The 20,001-nt window shown below is 42.9% G+C and overlaps 1 protein-coding gene across 1 annotated transcript in view; it reads left to right on the top strand.

The window, feature by feature from the left end:
- The window catches only part of CEMIP (cell migration inducing hyaluronidase 1), a gene marked incomplete at both ends in the record, with an annotated part of 52,103 nt that overhangs the window by 20,484 nt on the left and 11,618 nt on the right, over positions 1–20,001 (top strand). The window contains 9 exons of the mRNA XM_080626596.1: positions 3,482–3,657; positions 4,234–4,443; positions 9,096–9,301; positions 12,534–12,603; positions 13,451–13,579; positions 14,157–14,242; positions 16,972–17,103; positions 19,113–19,148; positions 19,238–19,393. Of these exons, the coding sequence (XP_080482722.1) occupies positions 3,482–3,657; positions 4,234–4,443; positions 9,096–9,301; positions 12,534–12,603; positions 13,451–13,579; positions 14,157–14,242; positions 16,972–17,103; positions 19,113–19,148; positions 19,238–19,393 (1,201 nt within the window). The remainder of the gene's footprint in view (positions 1–3,481; positions 3,658–4,233; positions 4,444–9,095; positions 9,302–12,533; positions 12,604–13,450; positions 13,580–14,156; positions 14,243–16,971; positions 17,104–19,112; positions 19,149–19,237; positions 19,394–20,001) is intronic.

Genomic DNA, 20,001 nt, shown 5'->3' with positions numbered 1-20,001 from the left:
CGAAGCCAGACCTTCAGGTGCCTGTTTCACTTCTGAAAGGGAGATTTAGCAGTTTGTCGTTTAGAGCTAAGGCATTTAGGAATGCGTAAGTGTACCTCGGAGGGTTGTCAGACATCTGTGTAATTCACCAGAGCTAACCATACGTCCACATCTGTAGCAGCTGAAATAGTTTTAAAATTCCACCCTCCCTAGGTTTGATAAGGCTTGAGACACAGGTTTTATGGCTATGTTTGTATGGCAGGTTTTCCTGGAGCTTTGTACGGTTTGGAGAGACTCTGCTTTGAACTGCTTTATTAGCATAAGCATGCCCTTGATTAGTGGATCATCTATGTTTATTTTAATGCATACTTTCTTTCCATAATTACATTGTCCTTACCAACAATTGATGACTTTAATAGTCATTGTCTTGAGTAATAAGCATAGAAATGTCCTCATATTTTCTGGATCAAGATTTCTGCCAGGCCAGGTCATGCATTAAGGAAGCTTTTCACCATGAATTTACATATTACTACCTGGAGGCACTGATACTACAAATAAAGTGGCAAACTCAGGGCATTTTCGCTAGTCCATCACATAGGCCTGTTATGGGGAGACATAATCTAAGTCACTACAAGGCTTTGATGGGTTTAGATTATAACATGGCACAAGCCTGGATTGCTGACAGGGCAACATCTGTCCATGAGGGATGCAGCAAGTATGAGCCCAAAGAAGGACACAGTGAATCAGTGACCCATGGGTTTATTAGCGATTGAGCAATCACAGCTGTTGGCTTTGATGCTGAAGCAGCAGACAAATTCCTCCCACATCCAAAGCACAGTGTTGCCTTTTTAGTACCAAAACACTTCAGTAGGAGTTTGAAAACCCCTGTTTTGGGCTTGCCTATGGCCAGCTCTCAAGGTCTCAGATACCATGGTTGCTCTCTGGGAAAGCTCCCTGTGCTGGCAGCCTAGCTTCAAGTCTGTAGCTCTGCAGAGTGAGATGCTCCTGTCCCTACGTGAACTCCCTGAACTCATCATGGAGTAGCCTCTTTTGCTGGGCTTTTTTTCCATGCCTATCACTAAACATGCCCCAGCAGCTCTCTGGAAGGGCCACGTGTCTATAAAAGCACATTGTGGTGCTTCCAGCCTCATGGGAAGTTCCTGTTGCTGGAGTGCTGATTCCCAGCAGCATTTACAGCACCTAAGGGCTCCCATGTCAGGGGCTGTCTCCCGTGATCTGTTTCAGGAGCACAGTTCCATTGCCATGGGGACCTTGAATTTCCGGCTGCCTTGAGGAGAGGTTTGTTTTTCAGAGCTCTTTTAAAGGAGCTATTATTCAAAATCCACTTTTACGTTGGAAGGGAATTGGTTTCCATCTCTCCTTTTATCTCCAAACAAGCCAAGTCAGCAAAAGCACAAAGTGAAAAACATGCACCCAAGATGTTATATTTAGAAACTGGTTAGTCCGTATTTAACATTCCTGTCAGTGCTTACCCTATTTTACATGTCTGGACTGGTGTTAGATTAAATTAAATACATGCAAGCATGACATTTATTATTCTAGAGCTCAGCGCATGAATAACAAAACTACCTATCCAATTTCACTGCCACAAATCCTGGAGATGTGACTTCCAATAGGGTGTTCTTATGATTATCTGAACTTCTTCCTGCATTTCAGTAAATCAAGCAAAGGTCAGCTCAGGAGGAAACTGAAAAATAACAGCTTAAAACCGGTTTCATAACAAGACACGATGCTCCTTAGCAGACTTGTTCAATGTGTGGAGGGCACTTACTACAATGGCTTTTTTAATGTATGTGAATAAGGGAAGCAAAGCTGCTTTTTGGATGGTCTAGGTCTGGTTTTGACCACACATCCAATGAGGCTCACTGGCTTCAGGGCAGCAACACAGGGAATACCAGGACTTTCTAGGAAGGTGACTGCAAAATGAGTGAGGAGCAAACCCATGGCCTCCTGCAGCCCCTCATTTCTGGGGCTGAGCACGGAGCTTGGAGTAGCCTTATCTTCCCCCTGCAGGCAGAAAGCTGTGTCCAAATGTTCTGTCATCACCACTCCTCTAGTTAGCAGAGAGTGTTCTTTCACATAATTTCATAGTTTTAAAGGTGGAGGTGCCGAGGCAGAGGGCACATGTAATGGTGTGAGCCCTGTCCCACAACACAGCACTCTTGGAGCAAAGCAAAGCCCTCACCCTTCCCAAATCCCAATATTACCATCAAACTGCACTGCTCCCAGCTGCAAGAGAAGAGAGAGTGAATGGTGTGTGCTTATCTTTGTTATAAAGTCAAAGCATCATGTTTTGGTTAAACACAAAACTGTTTCAGTGTTCAAAAATCCCCCCATTTAACTTGGCACCTCTGCTTAAGCATAAAGTGCTTCACAGTGATAGCCAGGCTTCAGGCTTGCCATTTGTTTCTAATTACATATTTGAACGGTTCCATTGAAATGAAATATATACAAGTGTAGCATTCCTTAAAGTTCAGTGTTTACTTAAAGAGTTTATTACTTATTTTTACTGGAATAATACAGAATGTAGTCAGTAAGATGAACCTTTTTCCAACTGCATTCTCTGCAGAAAGCCACGGAAGGAAGGAAGGAGTATGAATATGTTTGAATGAAATTATAGCAAAGAGATGATTTTGCTTTCTAGGCATGCACACTGCCTGGACTTCACTCCTTCTTGGTTAGGCCAGGGAAAGTTTTCTGTGCTTTTAATCTTTCCATGAAGCCAGGTATCTGTGCAAAGGATGGTATGAGTGACTTGGCCTAGCAAAGGGAGACGTGGCGTGGGGTAGGTGGAAGATCTACCAACTCCAACTACACCAGGGCAGAGTGAAGCAAGTTGGAGACATGCAGGTGGAACTGAAATTAAGAGGTTTGGGAGGGTAGGCAGTGATAAGTTTTGCAGCCCACAAGGCGGAGGAGGGGTTGCAGTTGTCCCAAGCCTCAATTTCCACAAGACTGTCTGCCCAGACCTCTACTCGCTTAGATTAACAGCCATGGTGTTACCAAGACTGATGCTCGCCCATGAGTGGGCCGTGCTGTGGGATCTGAGCAGCTCCCATTATCTCACTATAAGAAGAGCTGTGCTAACCTTGAGGATTGAGACTTTTCAGTAGCTACATCATCGGTTTTCTATGCGCAGAATGTTCATACACAGCTGATTGGATCATTCAAGATCCTTTTATTTTGGATTACAGTCCCTTTTCAAGGTAGGGAATGTGATTTGTCTGACAGGCTGTTGGTTTAACTCCCTGGGTAAATGAAGAAACTTTAAACCAAAAATCCCACCTCCTCCATTGCAAATATCTCAGCAAGGCCTTGGGTGACACCTGTGCTCCAGCCTTCTCTCCTTTAAGGAGTCAATCAACAGGTTATGCTGACTCAGTTACTCCTTTCATTATCATACCAACCCTGCCACAGGAAGCACAAGGGGAAACCAGCAGCATTGGCAGAGTAACCCTGAAACTGGATCTTGTTCCTTTAGGGAAAGCAACATACCTTCACATTGGTGAAGTGATTGATGGTGTTGACATGAGGGCAGAAGTGGGGCTGCTGAGCCGCAACGTTGTCGTGATGGGCGAGATGGAGGGGCAGTGCTATGAGTACGGCAGCAAGTTATGCTCCTTCTTTGATTTCGACACCTTTGGGGGACACATCAAGGTAAGGCTAGAGCCCTCTCCTTGCACATTTCTCCTCCCAGCCGCACCTTCACATACTGAGGAAGCCAGGAAGCAGGAAGGGAGAAATCCCTCATGTCAGCCACTGAGCAAACAGCCTCTCCCCACAGTACATCAGATCACCCCCACTGCTGCTGCCTGTCCTTTGGCTTTGAAGTGTACCTCATGCCCCTGCAGACATTGCTCAACCAGACAGGCTGGTGCTCAACCTACCCGAGATACAGTCTCCATGTCTCAACCCCAGTTTTCCGCAGATTCTGGTGGTGCTCAGCCTGGGAGTTTGATTTGAGCCCAGCTGGCTGAAACTCATGGAAATATTAAATACATGTTGTTTTCCTTCTAAATTTAAGTTAAATGTAGCCATCGCAGCGGTGGGGAGATCAAAAAGCAATCATGGTCCCTTTAGCCACCATGACCCTCTTTTCCTCACCCTGCAGCCATACGCTTCCTTCCACATGGTAAATCTTCCTAGCAGATACAGTGCAACCTTTCCTATTCTTGTATTCCCCCTCCTCAACAGTCTTTCATGTTACTTAATTGATGTTCTGTTGTTCTCCAGATTGGTCTTGATTTTAAGGCTACCCATATTGAAGGTCTAGAACTGAAATACATGGGGCAGCAGACAATGGGACATTACCCAATTCATTTCCATATGGCTGGAGATGTGGATGAGAAAGGAGGCTACAACCCTCCAACATATGTGAAGGATGTCTCTATCCACCATACCTTTTCCCGCTGTATCACAGTCCATGGATCCAATGGTTTACTGGTAAGAAGCCCCTTGTCTACCTTGGACATCAAAGCACCAGTTAAAAAATTTCCTCATAGTATGACTACAGCTTAATTATTAAAGGATGATGTGTTTTATTGTTCAAGCTCATGTCTGCCTCTTCCCACTGTGGATATATATTCCAGGTGTATTTCAACCTGCATTCAAAAGGAGGAGGCCAATGTGGCACTGTAGGCTGTGTGTGACTCAGAGCAGGCAGAGCTTTTGTCTGTACACAGTGATGTTGCAGACCAGCCCATCTCTAATGAGTAGTTGGATCTATCTATAGACAGAGAACTTGCTATTTAAAAATGATAATGAGAAGGTTTAAAGGTGCTTCATCGTTCCTGTAATAAAGGTTTGTGTTTGCAATCCTATTCACAATGTTCAGCACTCAGAGAGCTCTGATTTGTCTGAGTTGTCCTCCAAAGCAAGAAATCCATTGGAAGGGAAAGTCACAGGCATAATTATAATGCACCGAAGTTGAAGAGAGGGCATTGAAATTGCAGCTCCAGAAGCAGAGCAGCTTTTTATCTATTTATGAAACTGAGGTTTTGTTTTGACCTCTATCCTTCTAAGTTTATAACATGATCCTAAAATCCTAGCAAGTGAACACAGCTTCTAAAGAAAAAAGACATTCTGCTATCTAAATTATATATGGCATTCAGGATCATGTGGCATCCTCCCAGTTCGAAGTCACCAGGACAGTGGCTTAGTATGCAATTAATGTGCAGAGCGTAAGGGCGGTGTTGCAGGATTCATTTGTCACACTGTCATGGACTGTTGCTAATGACACCATAAAAACTTCCTCTGGCTGCGCAGAGGTTGCACAGCTGTTGGTGAGCTGCAGGCCAGCTAAACCCCTGCTTTCTCCAAGTGATAACTGTGCCATGGAGGATTAATGGGCTAGAGATCCATCCATGTGCTCAGGCTTTTTCAGCCAAGATGGCATGATGAAATTTAGGTAGGCTGATGTAGCAGATGAAAGCAGCTTGATCCTCCTGCTGTTACTCCACAGCCACAATTCACTAAATGACTGTGCTTTGCCTCCATGACAAGGCACACAAGAGAATCTTAAAATGTGGGACAAATAATAAACATTAGTCAAGAACTGAATCCCTGTGGGTTATGGTTTACCAAAATGTGTGGATGCTAAACTCGACTCATAATATTTTACCTGTTTGTTTGTTTCTATTTTAACTGCATGATTATTGCTGATAGTTAAAAAGAAAGTTCCAGTGAAATAAAGCAACCTGAACAAGTTTGTTCAGTTGCATCACAGAAGATGTGCTCCAAAGGTTGCATCACTTAAATGTTGTTTCATTGCTCCATGGTAGACATCTGCAGTCAGCACCTCCATGTCTCAATTCATCAGGTGATCCCACCACAATCTCTTCATCAGCCTTCTGACTCTAACTTCCTTCCTTTCCTCTTCCTTCTGCCCCAGATATATTCACAGACACCCACATGGGTCTCTGATGATTACAACAGTTATTCTGTACATTTCCTAGCTGCCTATTATCTTCTTACTTGGGCAACACTACCTGTTTCTGCATGCATGATCACTGTTTTTGCAAACAGACAAGCTCTGTCTTTCCCCAGGTAACATTCATTCCCTCTGAGATCAGGCAGAACCAAAGCATACTTCACTGAGGGAGTATTTGCCTTGATGATGTGCACAAACCACACTTTGGAAATAGCTGTACAAAAAAATCTAGCTGGGCTATTAAACCTCAGAATAGCACAGCACTTAATGATATCCTTAACATGAAGCCATTGATTTCAGAGGGGCTTATTGCAGGGCTGTGGTTGAATAGCTGTGCAAATGCTTTAACAAATGGAAGAGGGACATCAGTTATTTTTAAGTGTCATTAAAGCAGGCTGGTAATTTGCATACAGGCTTCCCTGCTTCCTTTGCTGTCGCTTTTCTCATGTCACTTCAGAGATACTCATACTGAAAACACTAGCAGAAAACAGTGTCCAGTAATTCCTGATGACAGAAATGTTTTCCTGTGGGTCTGTACGCTGTGCTAAAAGTCACAATCTTAACATTAGCTCACTCCCATTGATGGGCTGTTCTGCACTTGTCTGCAAATTCATATTCACTGGAAGACACAGAAGGTCCTTTTGGAAACAAATCTGTAGAAATTCTTTTCTCACCAGAGTTGTTGTTTGAAAATGCAATAATTACCCAATGTTTTCTTTAATACATTTGCCAAAAAACCACCTACTTGCGCCACTGCAATACCAGGGATGAAACTTTGCTCTGATTCCCACTCCACTGGATCCCAGTGTGAAAGATAAAATAGAAACAGCCAATGGGGAGGGAAATTAAGTGGAAGTCAAAAAAACAGTCTGGCAGAATTCAGGGGAGAGCCGTACTTCATGGAATATGAGGTTGTGCTGTCTAACTGCTTCAGTGGTATCTGCTGTTATTAATCCAGCTGTACTGCACAGCAGTTGTTATACCAAAAGGGCATTATCTGGTCATAAATTACTCATGGTTAAAGCAAGATTAGGGACTATTAGGAAGGTTTAAATCAAATTAAAAAATTAGACCCATTTGAAAAGTGATTTTGGAACAAGCATTTCATTTGCTATCCAAGCATTTCAGTACTGGGCTTGTGCATGAAAACACGCACAGGAAAATAAGACAGAGCTGACTGAAAGATGAGATATGGGGAAAGTAATTTATAAAATGGAGAGTGACAAACGCATTGGTTACCAGGTCCCTGGCTGATAACTCCATGTTGTTCTGCGGGCTTTCAGGAATGAATTAGGAGAACACTGGGCATTTGCTGGCTCTGAGCCCCTGTGCCAGTGCTAGCCTCTCTGTTTCACTCCTGTCACTGTACCAGGAGATGTGTTCCTCTGCAATGTTACTCACACAAAGATGTGCTCAAGTTTGGTCACTACAGGTTTTCCTTTCCCAGTCTTAGTTCAGCACTGTGCTGGAGATAAATGGCTGTACTAAGTGGCTAACATTTCTCTAGGGAAACTGTTTCCATCATCTGAATGTTGCAGCACCATTACTTGTGTGTCTTTCCAGTATTACTGTTGTGTGAGAGAAAGCTAATAGGTATTGATGGCAGTTTCTGTGCAATTCTGACATCTGTGTGGTTAAAAGACTTCCTCTATGTGCTGGAAAACTTCCTCTGAAGATAGCACATTCTCCTGAAATGTTCTTCTATCCTGTAAACCTTTACCATTACAAGGCTGGAACAGCTTATTCATCCAAGAAGGGACAGTTCTGTCTAGTCTATACATTTTACACCTAAATAAAAAAGCCTAAACCTTGCAAAAGTTATCATCTAATTGGATCAGTGAAGTTAGCAGTAAGCTTCAGTGAGATCGCTTAAAGGAATGCACCACTTTGCAGGTCATTTTAGCTGTGTTTAATTTACTGTGATGTTCAGAGATTTGAGTATTTACACTGGAGCATGGATGATACATAATAGATGTGTGTGCAGATGTAAGCTTGTAATAGATTTGGCAAGCAAAGTGCTCCTTCTTATGTGAAAACATATTTGTAATCATTTCAACACTAGTCCTGGGATTTTATTTGAAATTGGTGCTCCCTGCCTTGAGAATGTGGCATGAATATGATTCAGGAATCTCAGGCCAGCTTACAAAGGTAATTCAGGCACTTGAGCACCCAGGTCTCCCAATGACACCATAAAGAACAGGTCTTCTATCCAGTTTAAGATTATCTTTTGCCCCTTGGTAATTGTTGTTTCATCAGAAGCACTTGTAGGAGCACACAGGTGTCAGGCTAACCTTTGCCAGGAAGGTTTCCTAAGTCCAAGGTGGCTGATGGGTGATGGCTGATGGGAAGAGCAAGGAAGGAGCCCAGGAGTGTCAGCCATTCATCTGGCCAGTGGAGACCAGAAATTAATTTTCTGTATCCCAGACATATCCACTAACTGACTTGCTGGACACGATGTGTCCAACAGCTGTTATTTCCCAGCCAGTCCTAGCCTTATGCTTTGAATTCACATATCTGCTCCTGAAATTGTTTTCTCAGATCCGTCAGTGGTGTGATGGGTATTGTTCTGCCCAACACAACAGTGTCCCAATGTTAACAACATTCAAACCAAAACCAGAGCAGCATTAACGCCAGCTGATACGTCTCAGGGTCAAGTAAAGCTTCTGTCAACAACTTGGAGAAAAGGATCAGGTCAAACCTAAAACAAGCCAGCCTGTCTGGAAAACAACTTGCTGCCTTTGTGATAGCCTGAAAAAATATTTTTTCAGCTCAGCTGCATTTTTCAAATGCACTTTATGTGCTGCCCATGTAACTCTACATGAAGATGAATGAGCCCAGATGTGATTTGAACATCTAATGTCCTCCATTCACCCCCCACCCTGTGTTTTTTCCAGCCTCATGCTAAGACAGTCTCTGATTTCACAAGCAAACATAAGAATGGAATAAGCATTTCCTAGGTGATGACAAATGCTAATTACGTGTTGGAATTATTGCTTAGACTATGAGCTTTTAAGAGCAGAGAGTGATCTTGCTTTTGGTTTTCCTTATACACCCTGAGTTCAAGAGGGTACTGAAGTTCCTATGTGCCATTGCTGTAAAATTTCTTATTATTATGCAGTGGCTGAAGCACAAAACCTGAACGCTGACCTTTGCTTTGTACATGCAGGTGAAGGATGCTGTGGGTTATGATGCATTGGGCCACTGCTTCTTTACAGAGGATGGACCAGAAGAGCGCAACACATTTGATCACTGCCTCGGACTGCTTGTTAAACCTAGCACTCTGCTCCCCTCTGACCGAGACAGCAGGATGTGCAAGCTGATCACAGAGGGTGCTTACCCAGGGTACATCCCTAAACCCAGGCAGGACTGTAGGTGAGTGGGAGCCTTCCTTTTCCTCTTTCTATTCTTTGCAAGACTTAGCCATAAAAGATGGCATTCTGTGTATTTTATTATGTAGTCCTTCTCTGTAGAGGTCTGGGCTGCATGTCCCAAAAGTTGGGAGAGCAGTCTGCTTGGGATCTTCATACTTGTGCCGTTCGGATGCCTACACACCTAGGGTGTGATTTTCATTTTTACCATAAAGTCAATTGAGAGTGTTCCTACCTCAGATATTGAAAATCTATTTCAAAGGACATGGTGATGCCTTGTGCCTTATGGACACTTGATCCCAATGGCTCAGCAAAAAGTTGCTGAGTTCAGAATGGGCTGAGTTCTGACATTTGTGCTCATCTCAGATGGTAGCTGATTTTGAAAATACTGCTGATAATTCAGAAGAGTTTGTGAAGAATGACTCCTGTTTAATGCTAAAGCATTGGAGTTACGCATTCATATGGCAGTCTGCCCAACTGTGGAGTGAAACTAAAATGATATAATAAATGCAGTTTAGCACAGAATTGGAATTTAGTAAAAGATCAAAGACTGTATACACCCATTGGATCTCTAATAATTTGTCTATACAGGAGCTCATTAAAATGTTTCTGAGAGAGCTTCTCAAAACTTCTGTTTGCCACAAACACCGTATTAAACTTGAAAAATGCTAAATGCCTTTCATCTCCCTTTTTTCAAGATCCTTTCCTGTAAGCGTCCTTGCAGATCTGCCAACTGAAGTTTAAATGAGGATTACAGAAGCATTTGCAACAAGAAGGGATTTTACAAGTTCTTTTTGCAGCTCTGTTGCCTTGTAGAAAAAAATCAGGTGAAATATAGAAGAAACAACAACCAGCTGGGCCACACAATTAAGCATTAGAATTCTTTCTTGGAGGAATTAATGGGTTCTTCATTACCAGTAATTTTTAAGCACAGGTTAGAGGATGCCAGTCACAAATACTGTAGTTGTAGTTGACCCTGTTGTAAGGTAGGGTATAGACTCTCTGAGCTCCTGAAGGCCATTCTAACCATTCTTTCCATGATTTGCCAGCTGGTTTTCTGCACGAAAATCAAGGTGCAAAACTTGGAAAATTATTCATTGCTAATTAATAGCTGCTCAGGGAACCTGCTCATTTTGATGCATATCAGGCAATTAATTAGGTTTCTTTTTCTTCCCACATCTCCCTGACTCTTCTTGAGAGACCACTAAACTCTTACAGTAAAACCTGTGTACTTTGCAGCTAGGCAACCAGATCCCCAGCTGTAGTCCAGGAAGCATAGCAAATGGTCTGGAGCAGATCTGTGGAACCACATTGCTCTCAGAGTGCTTTCTTTTAAAAGCTGGACATCAAACTTGCCTTTAAGAATTTAAAATTGATGGTGAATCATCTTGAGGACAAGACCCCTGTGCAACAGAATGGGAGGTCTTCCACGGTGAAGATTTGTCTTGAGACCACAGAACGCTGGTGCTGTGTTGAAGCTGCTGGGAGACAGGAATGCTTCTGCTCATAGTCCAGATTTTTCTCCAGGAATTTATTCTTAAAAAACACTCAAAACCCAGAAGAGATAAATTTCTGATCGACAAAATGTTAGTGAAAATTCTTTGGAGCCAGACTTCCATCCTGAAAATTAGACAGTTAGAAGCTGATTGATGGCTAACAGTGAAATATCTTCAGGGAATTTCTTTTATTTGGAAATACTCTCAATCTGCTGAGCCTGTTTCAGTATCACCCTTCTGTCCTCAGAACAAACTGGAGTTTTGTCCAAAGAAACATATTTTTAGCTTTGTAGTTTGGCAAGGGAAAGAGATGAATTCATGCAATGCACTTTTTAACATCTGTGTTTGTTTATAATTTACACTTAATGTCTCCATTCATAAAATAAGAGTTGATCGTTATGCTCATTTTCCATTGATAATCCATTTAATAGTCAGAGGGACGTATTTTGTGTCATCTTGAAGACTGTTATATGAAAAATGAATGATAGGCAGAGATCTAATGAAAAAGTCCTACAGTCCTTTGATCTGCCATGTTTTGCTATTTAAAGGAATTTGAGGTCTGATTAGAAAAATAGCTTGTTTTGCACTGAGCTCATGCAAGTGCGTGAGTACACTAACGCTATCCGTGGGGCAGCAGCCAAGGCACCCAGTGCAGGGATGATGGATGAGCACCAGCTGCGGCTCCGTCAGCTTGGAAGAGGCAGGAAGGAAGCCACTGGCAGAAATTAAGACAATAAGATTGTGCCAAATGACACAGTAACCTGCTCAATCCACATGGCTCTGGGGAGCAGGATTGGGCTGAAAGACAAGTCATTGTGGAAATATAATGTCCGTGCCCTTGCCTACACAGCCAGAGTAATTTCAATAGTCTCAAAATGTTTCTTTCTAGGTCAGTTGCATGCCAAAAATAGAAAAAAAAAATTGCTATGTTTTCATGATAAAATCACACAAACAAAACTTCACCTTAGGCCAGCAAAATCAGTTGGCCTAAAGCCCCCATGAAGTCCTTCATAGCAAAGTTAAAGTAGACATACGGGTTCCATCAGTTCAGCCCCTACAGAAGGACAAATCTCCCTCAGGACATTCAGGGAGCCAGTCTGCTGGTTGTGAGTGCTGGCTGTTCTTCTCCCAAAGTTATATACTTGTTGGTTAATAAATACTGTATGTCACAGGATGGACAGTAATGGATTGATCTTTCCTCCTTGATGGGAATCTTTCCATTAAGAGTCTTTTGTGTGCATTAGACAAACTGAGTCCTTTTGTCCCAAAAGCAATGCACAGGAGTGTGGCAAATAAAGTTAATGAATCACAGAAACTCATGGAAAAGTCAGGTACTGGGGTGCACTTGGAAAGCCCTTAAGAGGCAATTTGTTGGGTCTCTTGATTAAATAAGTTTCTGAGGGCTTATCTGGGGGCAAAGTTCCTTTCTGTGAGTTGTGCAACATATTTACCTTATCATAAAACATGATTGACATCTGACAGCTTCATAGCAGGCTTGGAATTGCAGTTGAAATTCCTCATTTAATGCTCAGGGTTTTAAAAGATAAGGCCATGCTCTCTGTCAAACTGCAGAGGACACGTGGTATGAGAAGAGAAAGGAAAAACAACATTCCCTTTGACTCGTAGGCAGGACTTCTTATCTGAGGAGGTATCTGCCCTGTGCTGGCGGAGTTGATCAGTGACTCTGGTGTGTGCTCAGAGTGTCATCTTTATGTTATGTTTTGTTTTCCTGACCTGCAGTGCCGTATCCACCTTCTGGATAGCCAACCCACACAACAACCTGATAAACTGTGCAGCTGCTGGATCTGAAGTGAGTGCAGAAGTTCTTTATTTGGGAACAACCCCGACTGGTTACAGCCCTGGAAGGCTCTTGCTGGAATAAAACCTGCTTCTGTGACACAGGCATTTTTGAAATGCTGCTCAATCGAGACAGATATTAATGTGGCTGTTGCCCCCAATGAAAAACAACACTTTTCCTTTTGCTCCACACTTCTTGTCACTTGCTGTTTCTAGAGCTGCATGACTTTAACAAAAGTTCCCATCCTTTGCACAATGTGCAGCCTGAATAAATGAAATAAATGTGACTGCGGAGTCCCAGTGAAGTCTTTGGCAGTGATTCTGCCGATGGCAGTACAGTAATGGTGCCCTGAAATTTCAATCAGCGCTAATGCCAATTCCACAGGAATTCTCAATCACATCAGGAGCCTTTATTTTCCTACTCAGACAAATAAACAAGCTTAATAAGCCTTAAGCAAAGAGATACGATTTTTCCCAAACTTCCAAATCTGAATACCTGGATTTGGTCTCCTAGACACATTTTTAGGCAACTGAATAAAAATTATCTGATTTTTAAGATCCTATGCAGTGATAGGAAGATATCAGTGTATGTGTGTAAGTATTTAAAATTCTTGCTTATAGCTTCAATATAGATGTCAAAGCTTAACTTAAGGCCCCTTGGAGATGTGAGGCTGTGAATGTGAATGTATGTGCGTGTCAAACACTTTGCTGCGTATAGTTACACAGGTCAATGCTGCTAGCTGTGATTTGTCCTGAAATCTTCTGGCTTACGTCTTATGGCTTTGCTGACAATTCCTTGGGCTCATGTAGACCAGCGAAGAAGTTCAAGCAAAGTCTCAGATATCTGTTTTCTTTCTCAGGAAACAGGCTTTTGGTTTGTTCTACACCATGTGCCAACAGGGCCATCGGCAGGGATGTATTCCCCCGGCTACTCGGAGCACATGCCGATGGGGAAATTCTTCAACAACCGTGCACATTCCAACTACCGGGTGAGTCTGCACGCAATGGGAACACTGCCCTCGAAATAAACACCATCTTCTCGCTTCAGCTCTTTGGGTCTGCAGGCGATTAATGCCTGTGCTTTCTGTTTGACTGAAAGTTACTGCAGGCCTGTTTGTGTCTGCAGATAAAGCAGCTTGCGTGCTGGCACAGGAGCTCTCAGAGTTGGCCAGCACCTGCTTCACTTGGCTCTTGGGCATTCAGAGAGGTTCTTCCCTCTGCTCAGGCTGCTCCTCTGCTTCTGCACTCCTAAAATAGTGCCTCCAGGAGCATCTATTGGCAGCTTGTCTAATTATAGACCTCAACTGCCAATGTTAGCAATTAACTGAACAGCTTCTGGAGAGATAAATACAGGTCACTGTGTCTAATTGCCTTCACTTTACTTATTTACCCATAGCGTGCCATGTAGTGGGGCTGTGTGGAAGTGTTGTGGAGTGCTTGAGGCTGCAGAAGCAGTTATTAGGCTCATGAGAGTTACTTCAGCTTAGAACAGTTGGAGGTAGAGCCTGGAGATGGAAAGAATTGTAGAATATATAAATATACTGTAATATTGCATTTCTCTTTTAGGCTGGAATGATCATCGATAATGGCGTTAAAACTACTCCAGCCTCCGCCAAGGATAAGAGACCTATCCTGACACTGATTTCTGGAAGGTAAAGTGTTTTGCACAGAAAACAAACCTTTTGGTTTGGAAAAGGCTTTTCTATAACACTGACTGAAAGCTGTGAAATTGCCCCAAAGAAAGCTGACAAGAATCATGGCAATGCCTCTGGGGTGGCTTTTATTGAGGAAAGGTCTTCACTTAGATTTGCCACTTTCTAACTTCATTTTCTCTATTCCCATTCCTAAGGAACCTGCAGCATCCACATGCTTCCAGTTTGTCCTTCCTCTTTAGCTCTAGCTGAGCTGGCATGGATGATACATCTGCTCTAAGGTGTTCCACTAACTTTTGTCCCAATGGGACAGAACTTGCTGCAAGAACTTCTAGGAATAAGAACTTCTAGGAATAAGAAATAAAAGTATTTCCTGGGAATGCTATTGATTTTCTTTATTGTTTCAGAACCTGCTTTAACAGGGTGTGCTTATGTAATGCAGCTCATACTTTGATTTCAAATTTCTGTCTAGTTCCAAATCTGCCACTGTAGTAATAGTTATAGCTAAAAACACAGAGTGATGCTTTATCCCTCGTGCTGTGCACAGCCTCTGTGTGGCATAATGGAGTTCTTTAGAAATACTGGAAGCCTCTCTATAGAATATATCATATCGGCATACCTACCATGATCTGGTGGTTTCTGGGAATCCCTCCTCTTTCTCTGAAGCTGATGCTATTGAGGAGGCTGATGGAAGCAGGGGGCTTCTTGCAGGCAAGTGTAATAGCATAAGGACTGTGCTTGCACCCTTTTATCTCATTAGAGGTTGTCTCTGGCTTTTAACTTAGTTGCCAATTCCAGGGAGAGAAAAGGACTTAAATATTCTCAAGTTTCATAGTTTTCTTTCCTGACAGACCAATAACCTCAAGTTGCACCCAACCTGCATTTCCCCACGACTGGGTTTTTTGACAGAAGAAACCATGTAGGGAAGAGAAACCCTCTGAAAATCTCTGCTCAGCAGGGAAGAATGGCAGCTTTTTCCTTTCCTCTTCTTCATCTCTGGGGTGTGGGTTACCCAGACTGCTTTAGTCATGCACTGAGCAAGCACTGCAGGGGTGGGATCAGTCCTCCTCCCCAGCAGAACCCAGTCAGCAGCTCAAATATCAATTATCCCATGATCAACACCACCCCAGTGTCCTGCCTAGTAGCTGAAGCTAAAAGGTGTTCAAAAGTGACTATTACTTACATTATTTTAATGCTCAATTATTTGAAATTGTTAATTCAATGATAAAAGTAACTGCTAAAAAAATAACTTACTAAGATCAGTTTGTGCTCTGCAAGTTCTCTTGGGAAGCTCGATGCTGCTTTTCCATATAGCTTGGGAAACTGCCTGCTGCCACAGGCAAAGTGATTACAAAAGGCAATTTGTCCCTTGCCATACAAGGGCAGGAATGACCCTGGGAAGCCAAGCAATTCATAATGCAGTCATGTTTATGCTCAGGGATTACACACCAGCACAAGCTGCACCTTTGATTATTTATGTCATTTTCCACTTTTCATGTGTCAAGACTGAAAGATCAAATAGCTGAGTTGGCTGGGGCAAACTTGGAGGTTGACTGGACAGAGTTTGAGAGATTATTCTGCATTCTGCATTAAATGTCTGAGTCAAGTTCTATTCCCTGTACTTTTCCTCCAGTTCTACATGGATGTGAATGAAACTGGAATCCATCTCAAAATCTGTATTTAACAATGTCTGGGGAATTCACAAGGGCTGATACTAAATCTTTCCTGAAAGCAAATTCACAGTGATTAAACTGCCAAAGCAATATTCATTTACTGGAACACTATCAGCCTGATGCTCAGTTTTAGATTGATATGATGGCTTATTAAGCAAAGCAAAGTGCTATTGAATATCTGTAAGTGATCTGACAGCTTGGCCTTGCTACTCATTGGTGAGGCATGAATTTTAATCTCTGGACCATCCATTTCTAGCACTGAGTTGGATATACATCTGTCAGGTTTTCTAAGCTATGTAGTATGATGGAAGATGCTCCTTCAGTAGCAAAAGGGAGAGCTGTGCCTCAGGACGTGCTGAGCTCAGACAGCTGACCTCAGGATCATCATAGTGAGCTAGATCCTTGGGCAGATCATGTGGCCCAAGCAGTGGCTGACAGGCAGCAGCTGAGGGCACACATTGCTGTGGTTTCTGCTGGTGTCTTCTTTTTTTCCTGTATCAGGCCAACTATTTTTCATCATACTTGGGAACTTCAGAGTTAATAAATCTTGTACGTGTGTCCTGGGTAATGTATAGTGGGAATAGTAAAGGACATATGCTCCTGATGTTTTAATTCCTTTCCACTGCAAGGAAAATTTGGCAGTAGTATTCATTGCCACAGTACAGCCAAGATTAGGAGATAAGAATGTTCAAAAGGGAAAACGAAAGGATATTTTTCTAAATAACAGGAATATGCTAAAGGATAACAGGGATTAAAAAAAAAATAATCTTAGACTTTTGGGAGCAGTAATAAACTTTCCATGCTTTCAGCAATATATCAGCAATACAATAATGGAAAGGTGAAAGGAAACTTGGAGTGGGTCTTTACAACTGCCTTGCCTGGACCGTTCTTCCCTTGGCAGTTGGGTCTGGCCATGACTGCTGGACTAGACATGCTACTTGGATGGACTGTTGTCCCAGAGCTGCTGCAGAGTTAGCATAAACCAGATGTTTAGTGGGGCCGTGCACCGAGCAAGGCCCCCTTCCCTTGCCAACCCTTCTCTGCTTCTGGTTACAGATACAGCCCACACAAAGATGCTGATCCTTTGAAGCCCAGGGAACCTGCAATAATTGAGCGCTTTATTGCCTACAAGAACCAGGATCACGGGGCCTGGCTGCGGGGTGGAGATGTGTGGCTGGACAACTGCCAGTGAGTTTTGCCTTATTTCAACTCTCAGAGTTCAGCCTGGTGTTTATGATGAGCATAGCTGTGGTTCAAGCTATTTATATCACTTTGCACCTTTCATATGGCTAAGATTGAAATACAGATGAAACGTTAAATAAACACAGGCACTATTTTACACAAACAAAACCTGCTTTGTCTCAACTAAAGATCCCCCAGATTGTTTCTCTGTGTGATGCTGACCAGCATCTAAAAATAGTCACATACACACAGATAAAAATAACTAAAAATAAAACCTATTTTTTATACAGGGAAACGAGGTGCTTTGAAAAGAAAGCAGCAAAATCCATCACCTTCTCTGGCTGGGCCTGGTCACAGATCAGTTTTATGTGGCTTACTCTTATGCTGAATAAGCAAGTACTGACAAAGCAGACATAAAACTATGCATCACAGCAGCAAGGGAGAGAGTCTGGGCAAGTGCCTGTTGTGCTCTCTGAAGGCCATTTCCTGCGCTGGCCAGAGCAGATACTTGTTTTCCACTTGAAAACAGATGATCTTCTACAGTTTCTTTTGCTGAGCCAGGCTCTTGGTATCAACCTCAATGAAGAAGGAGGAAAAGGAAAAAGCTACTTTACGAGGCATATTGTGGTAACTGTAGTAGAAATAGCTGTCATGCTGTTATCTGGTGTCCAGTTCCCGGCCATAGCTGCCTTACCTTCGAGTGACCCAGACCTCTTAAAGCAACCAGCAGCATAGCTGGCTCTAGCAACCGGTCGGGTTGGCAAGAATGAGGCTGTAGCAGAACAGTCAGAAATTCAATACTGAGTAATACAGTTTGTGCTTTTGCTGAACTTATGTACCACAAGTATCTAGCCCACTCCATGGCCAGCAACTGTTGCCTTACAGGTCACACTCATGTCATTAAGACATTTACATTGCTCATGGGGCAAATGCAGCATATGGAGGTTGCTAAAAGACCTAGTACTTTTTCGGTTTCCAGCAGGAAACCTGCAAGTGTATGTGAATTCCAGGAAGCATCATCAAACTGTAATTATCTTTATAGCCACAGGAGCTTCCATTCCTATTGCTACAAAGACTTACATATTATATTAGCAAACCAAATATTAATGTGGCATGCAGTATATGAAGTACTGTGCGTGCCGTTGCGGCTGGAAAAGGCAAGGCGATACCGTGGGAAGGGCTGCCACCTACAGACAGAAGCAGGACAAAGCTGGGTTTGCTCTGGGGCAGGTCTCCACTGATGTTTTTGCTGATCAGTGTTAGACGTGTCACCGATGTGAAGATACCATCAAGAATGACTCAAACTATCCTACTAATTGTAAGCTTCCTATAAGCAGGAGTCGTGGACCAACAGTTGTGATTTAGCTCATCTAAAAGCTTAGAATTTCAGCAAAATAGAAAAACATTTTAATCTTTTTTCTGGTTTTGTTTGGGTTTTTTTGTTTGTTTGTTTGTTTTTGTTTGGTTTTTTGGTTTTTTTTTGGTTTTTTTTTGAGTAAGATCTGATCTCTATGTCCTGTTGATTAAAGAGAAGCCAAGCTGTCTGTTTGTCTAACAGTTCCCATTGTAAAGTTTTTTGTATGGAAGCAGTATGTGATACATGAACATGGGAACACAGAAGTGTGTTTAAGGCAAAGCACTATTAAATAATAAAAGCTAGCTGGAGTGAAAGATAAGCATGATATTTTACCTAAAAGTGAAAAGAACATGGTCATTAGACACAGGGAAAAAGCTTTATGAGACAAGTAAACTATGCCCAGTAATCACTGGCTTAACTTCAGCAGCAGTCAGGTGCACATCTGCTGCTTTATGTGATCTGTGTATACTGCAAGTTGTGCCAAAAGAGATCTTCCACAACCAGAGAACAAACCTGGAAAAGCCTGAGTTCCCCCATGAGCAGTGCTCAGTAATTCAGCCCTGCTGTCCTCCACCTCATTGCTTTAGCTATTTTAGTTTGACATGATAAACCAAACCAAACCCAAACCTCTTCTGAAGCATCTCTCTTCTCTTTGCAGATTTGCTGACAATGGCATTGGCCTGACCTTGGCAAGGTAAGTGTGGTGCAGGATGTGCTGCAGCCTGGGGCATGGCTGGTGGGATGATGTGAGCACCCTCTTCACCCCCAGCCCTTCCCTCACAGTGGTGGGACTTTCCCTCATGATGATGGCTCAAAGCAAGAAATCAAGAACAGCCTGTTTGTTGGTGAGAGTGGAAACCTGGGCACTGAGACAATGGATAACGAGATCTGGGGACCTGGAGGTCTGGATCACAGAGGAAGGACCCTGCCCATTGGCCCGTAAGTTCAGCTCAGCACATCAAAACACTTACTATTCCCACTCTCAGTGCAAGCTCCAGCCCCATGTGGTTTCTTCAGTGCTGTTCAGTTTAATAACCATTACACAGAAAGGATTTGGTTTCATGTCTCCCGATCCCAAAATCCTCACTGTGCAGCTGCTGCTGGCAGGTACATACATGCAGGCTGCCAAGACAGCATCAAACTCCTCTTTCCTTCCCCCTCCCCTTTACAAACAGAGTTGAGAAGACAGCAATAAGACTGTGTGCTAGCTGGGCACTTCTGTATATGTGGTCAGCAGTGGTTGAGCAATGTGGCAGTCTCCAGGCAAGCCAGCTGCCAGGAGGGATCATAGAAGCCCTTCCCTGGGTTTGAACTGCCCCAGATGTGGTCACAAATGTCCTCAGAGCTGCTGTTACTATTGCTGCTGTACTTACAGGAATTTGATGCCTTTGTTAAACAGTCTTGAAATGGCCAGTGAACTTCGTGTGTAGCCTCTTCCTAGAGTTTAGTCCTACAGATTGAGTTGCAAGTGCAATAATGTTTTGTTGTTATTCCTAAAAACACAGTTATCCTAACAGCAGCCCTAGAGTGAGCAGCCAGATATGCTG

Source organism: Psittacula echo (assembly GCF_963264785.1).
Source record: "Psittacula echo genome assembly, chromosome: 10".
In the NCBI taxonomy this organism is placed as follows: Eukaryota; Metazoa; Chordata; class Aves; order Psittaciformes; family Psittacidae; genus Psittacula; species Psittacula echo.
The sequence above is the reverse complement of the archived record's forward strand: the minus strand, read 5'-3'. Positions and strand labels throughout refer to the sequence as shown.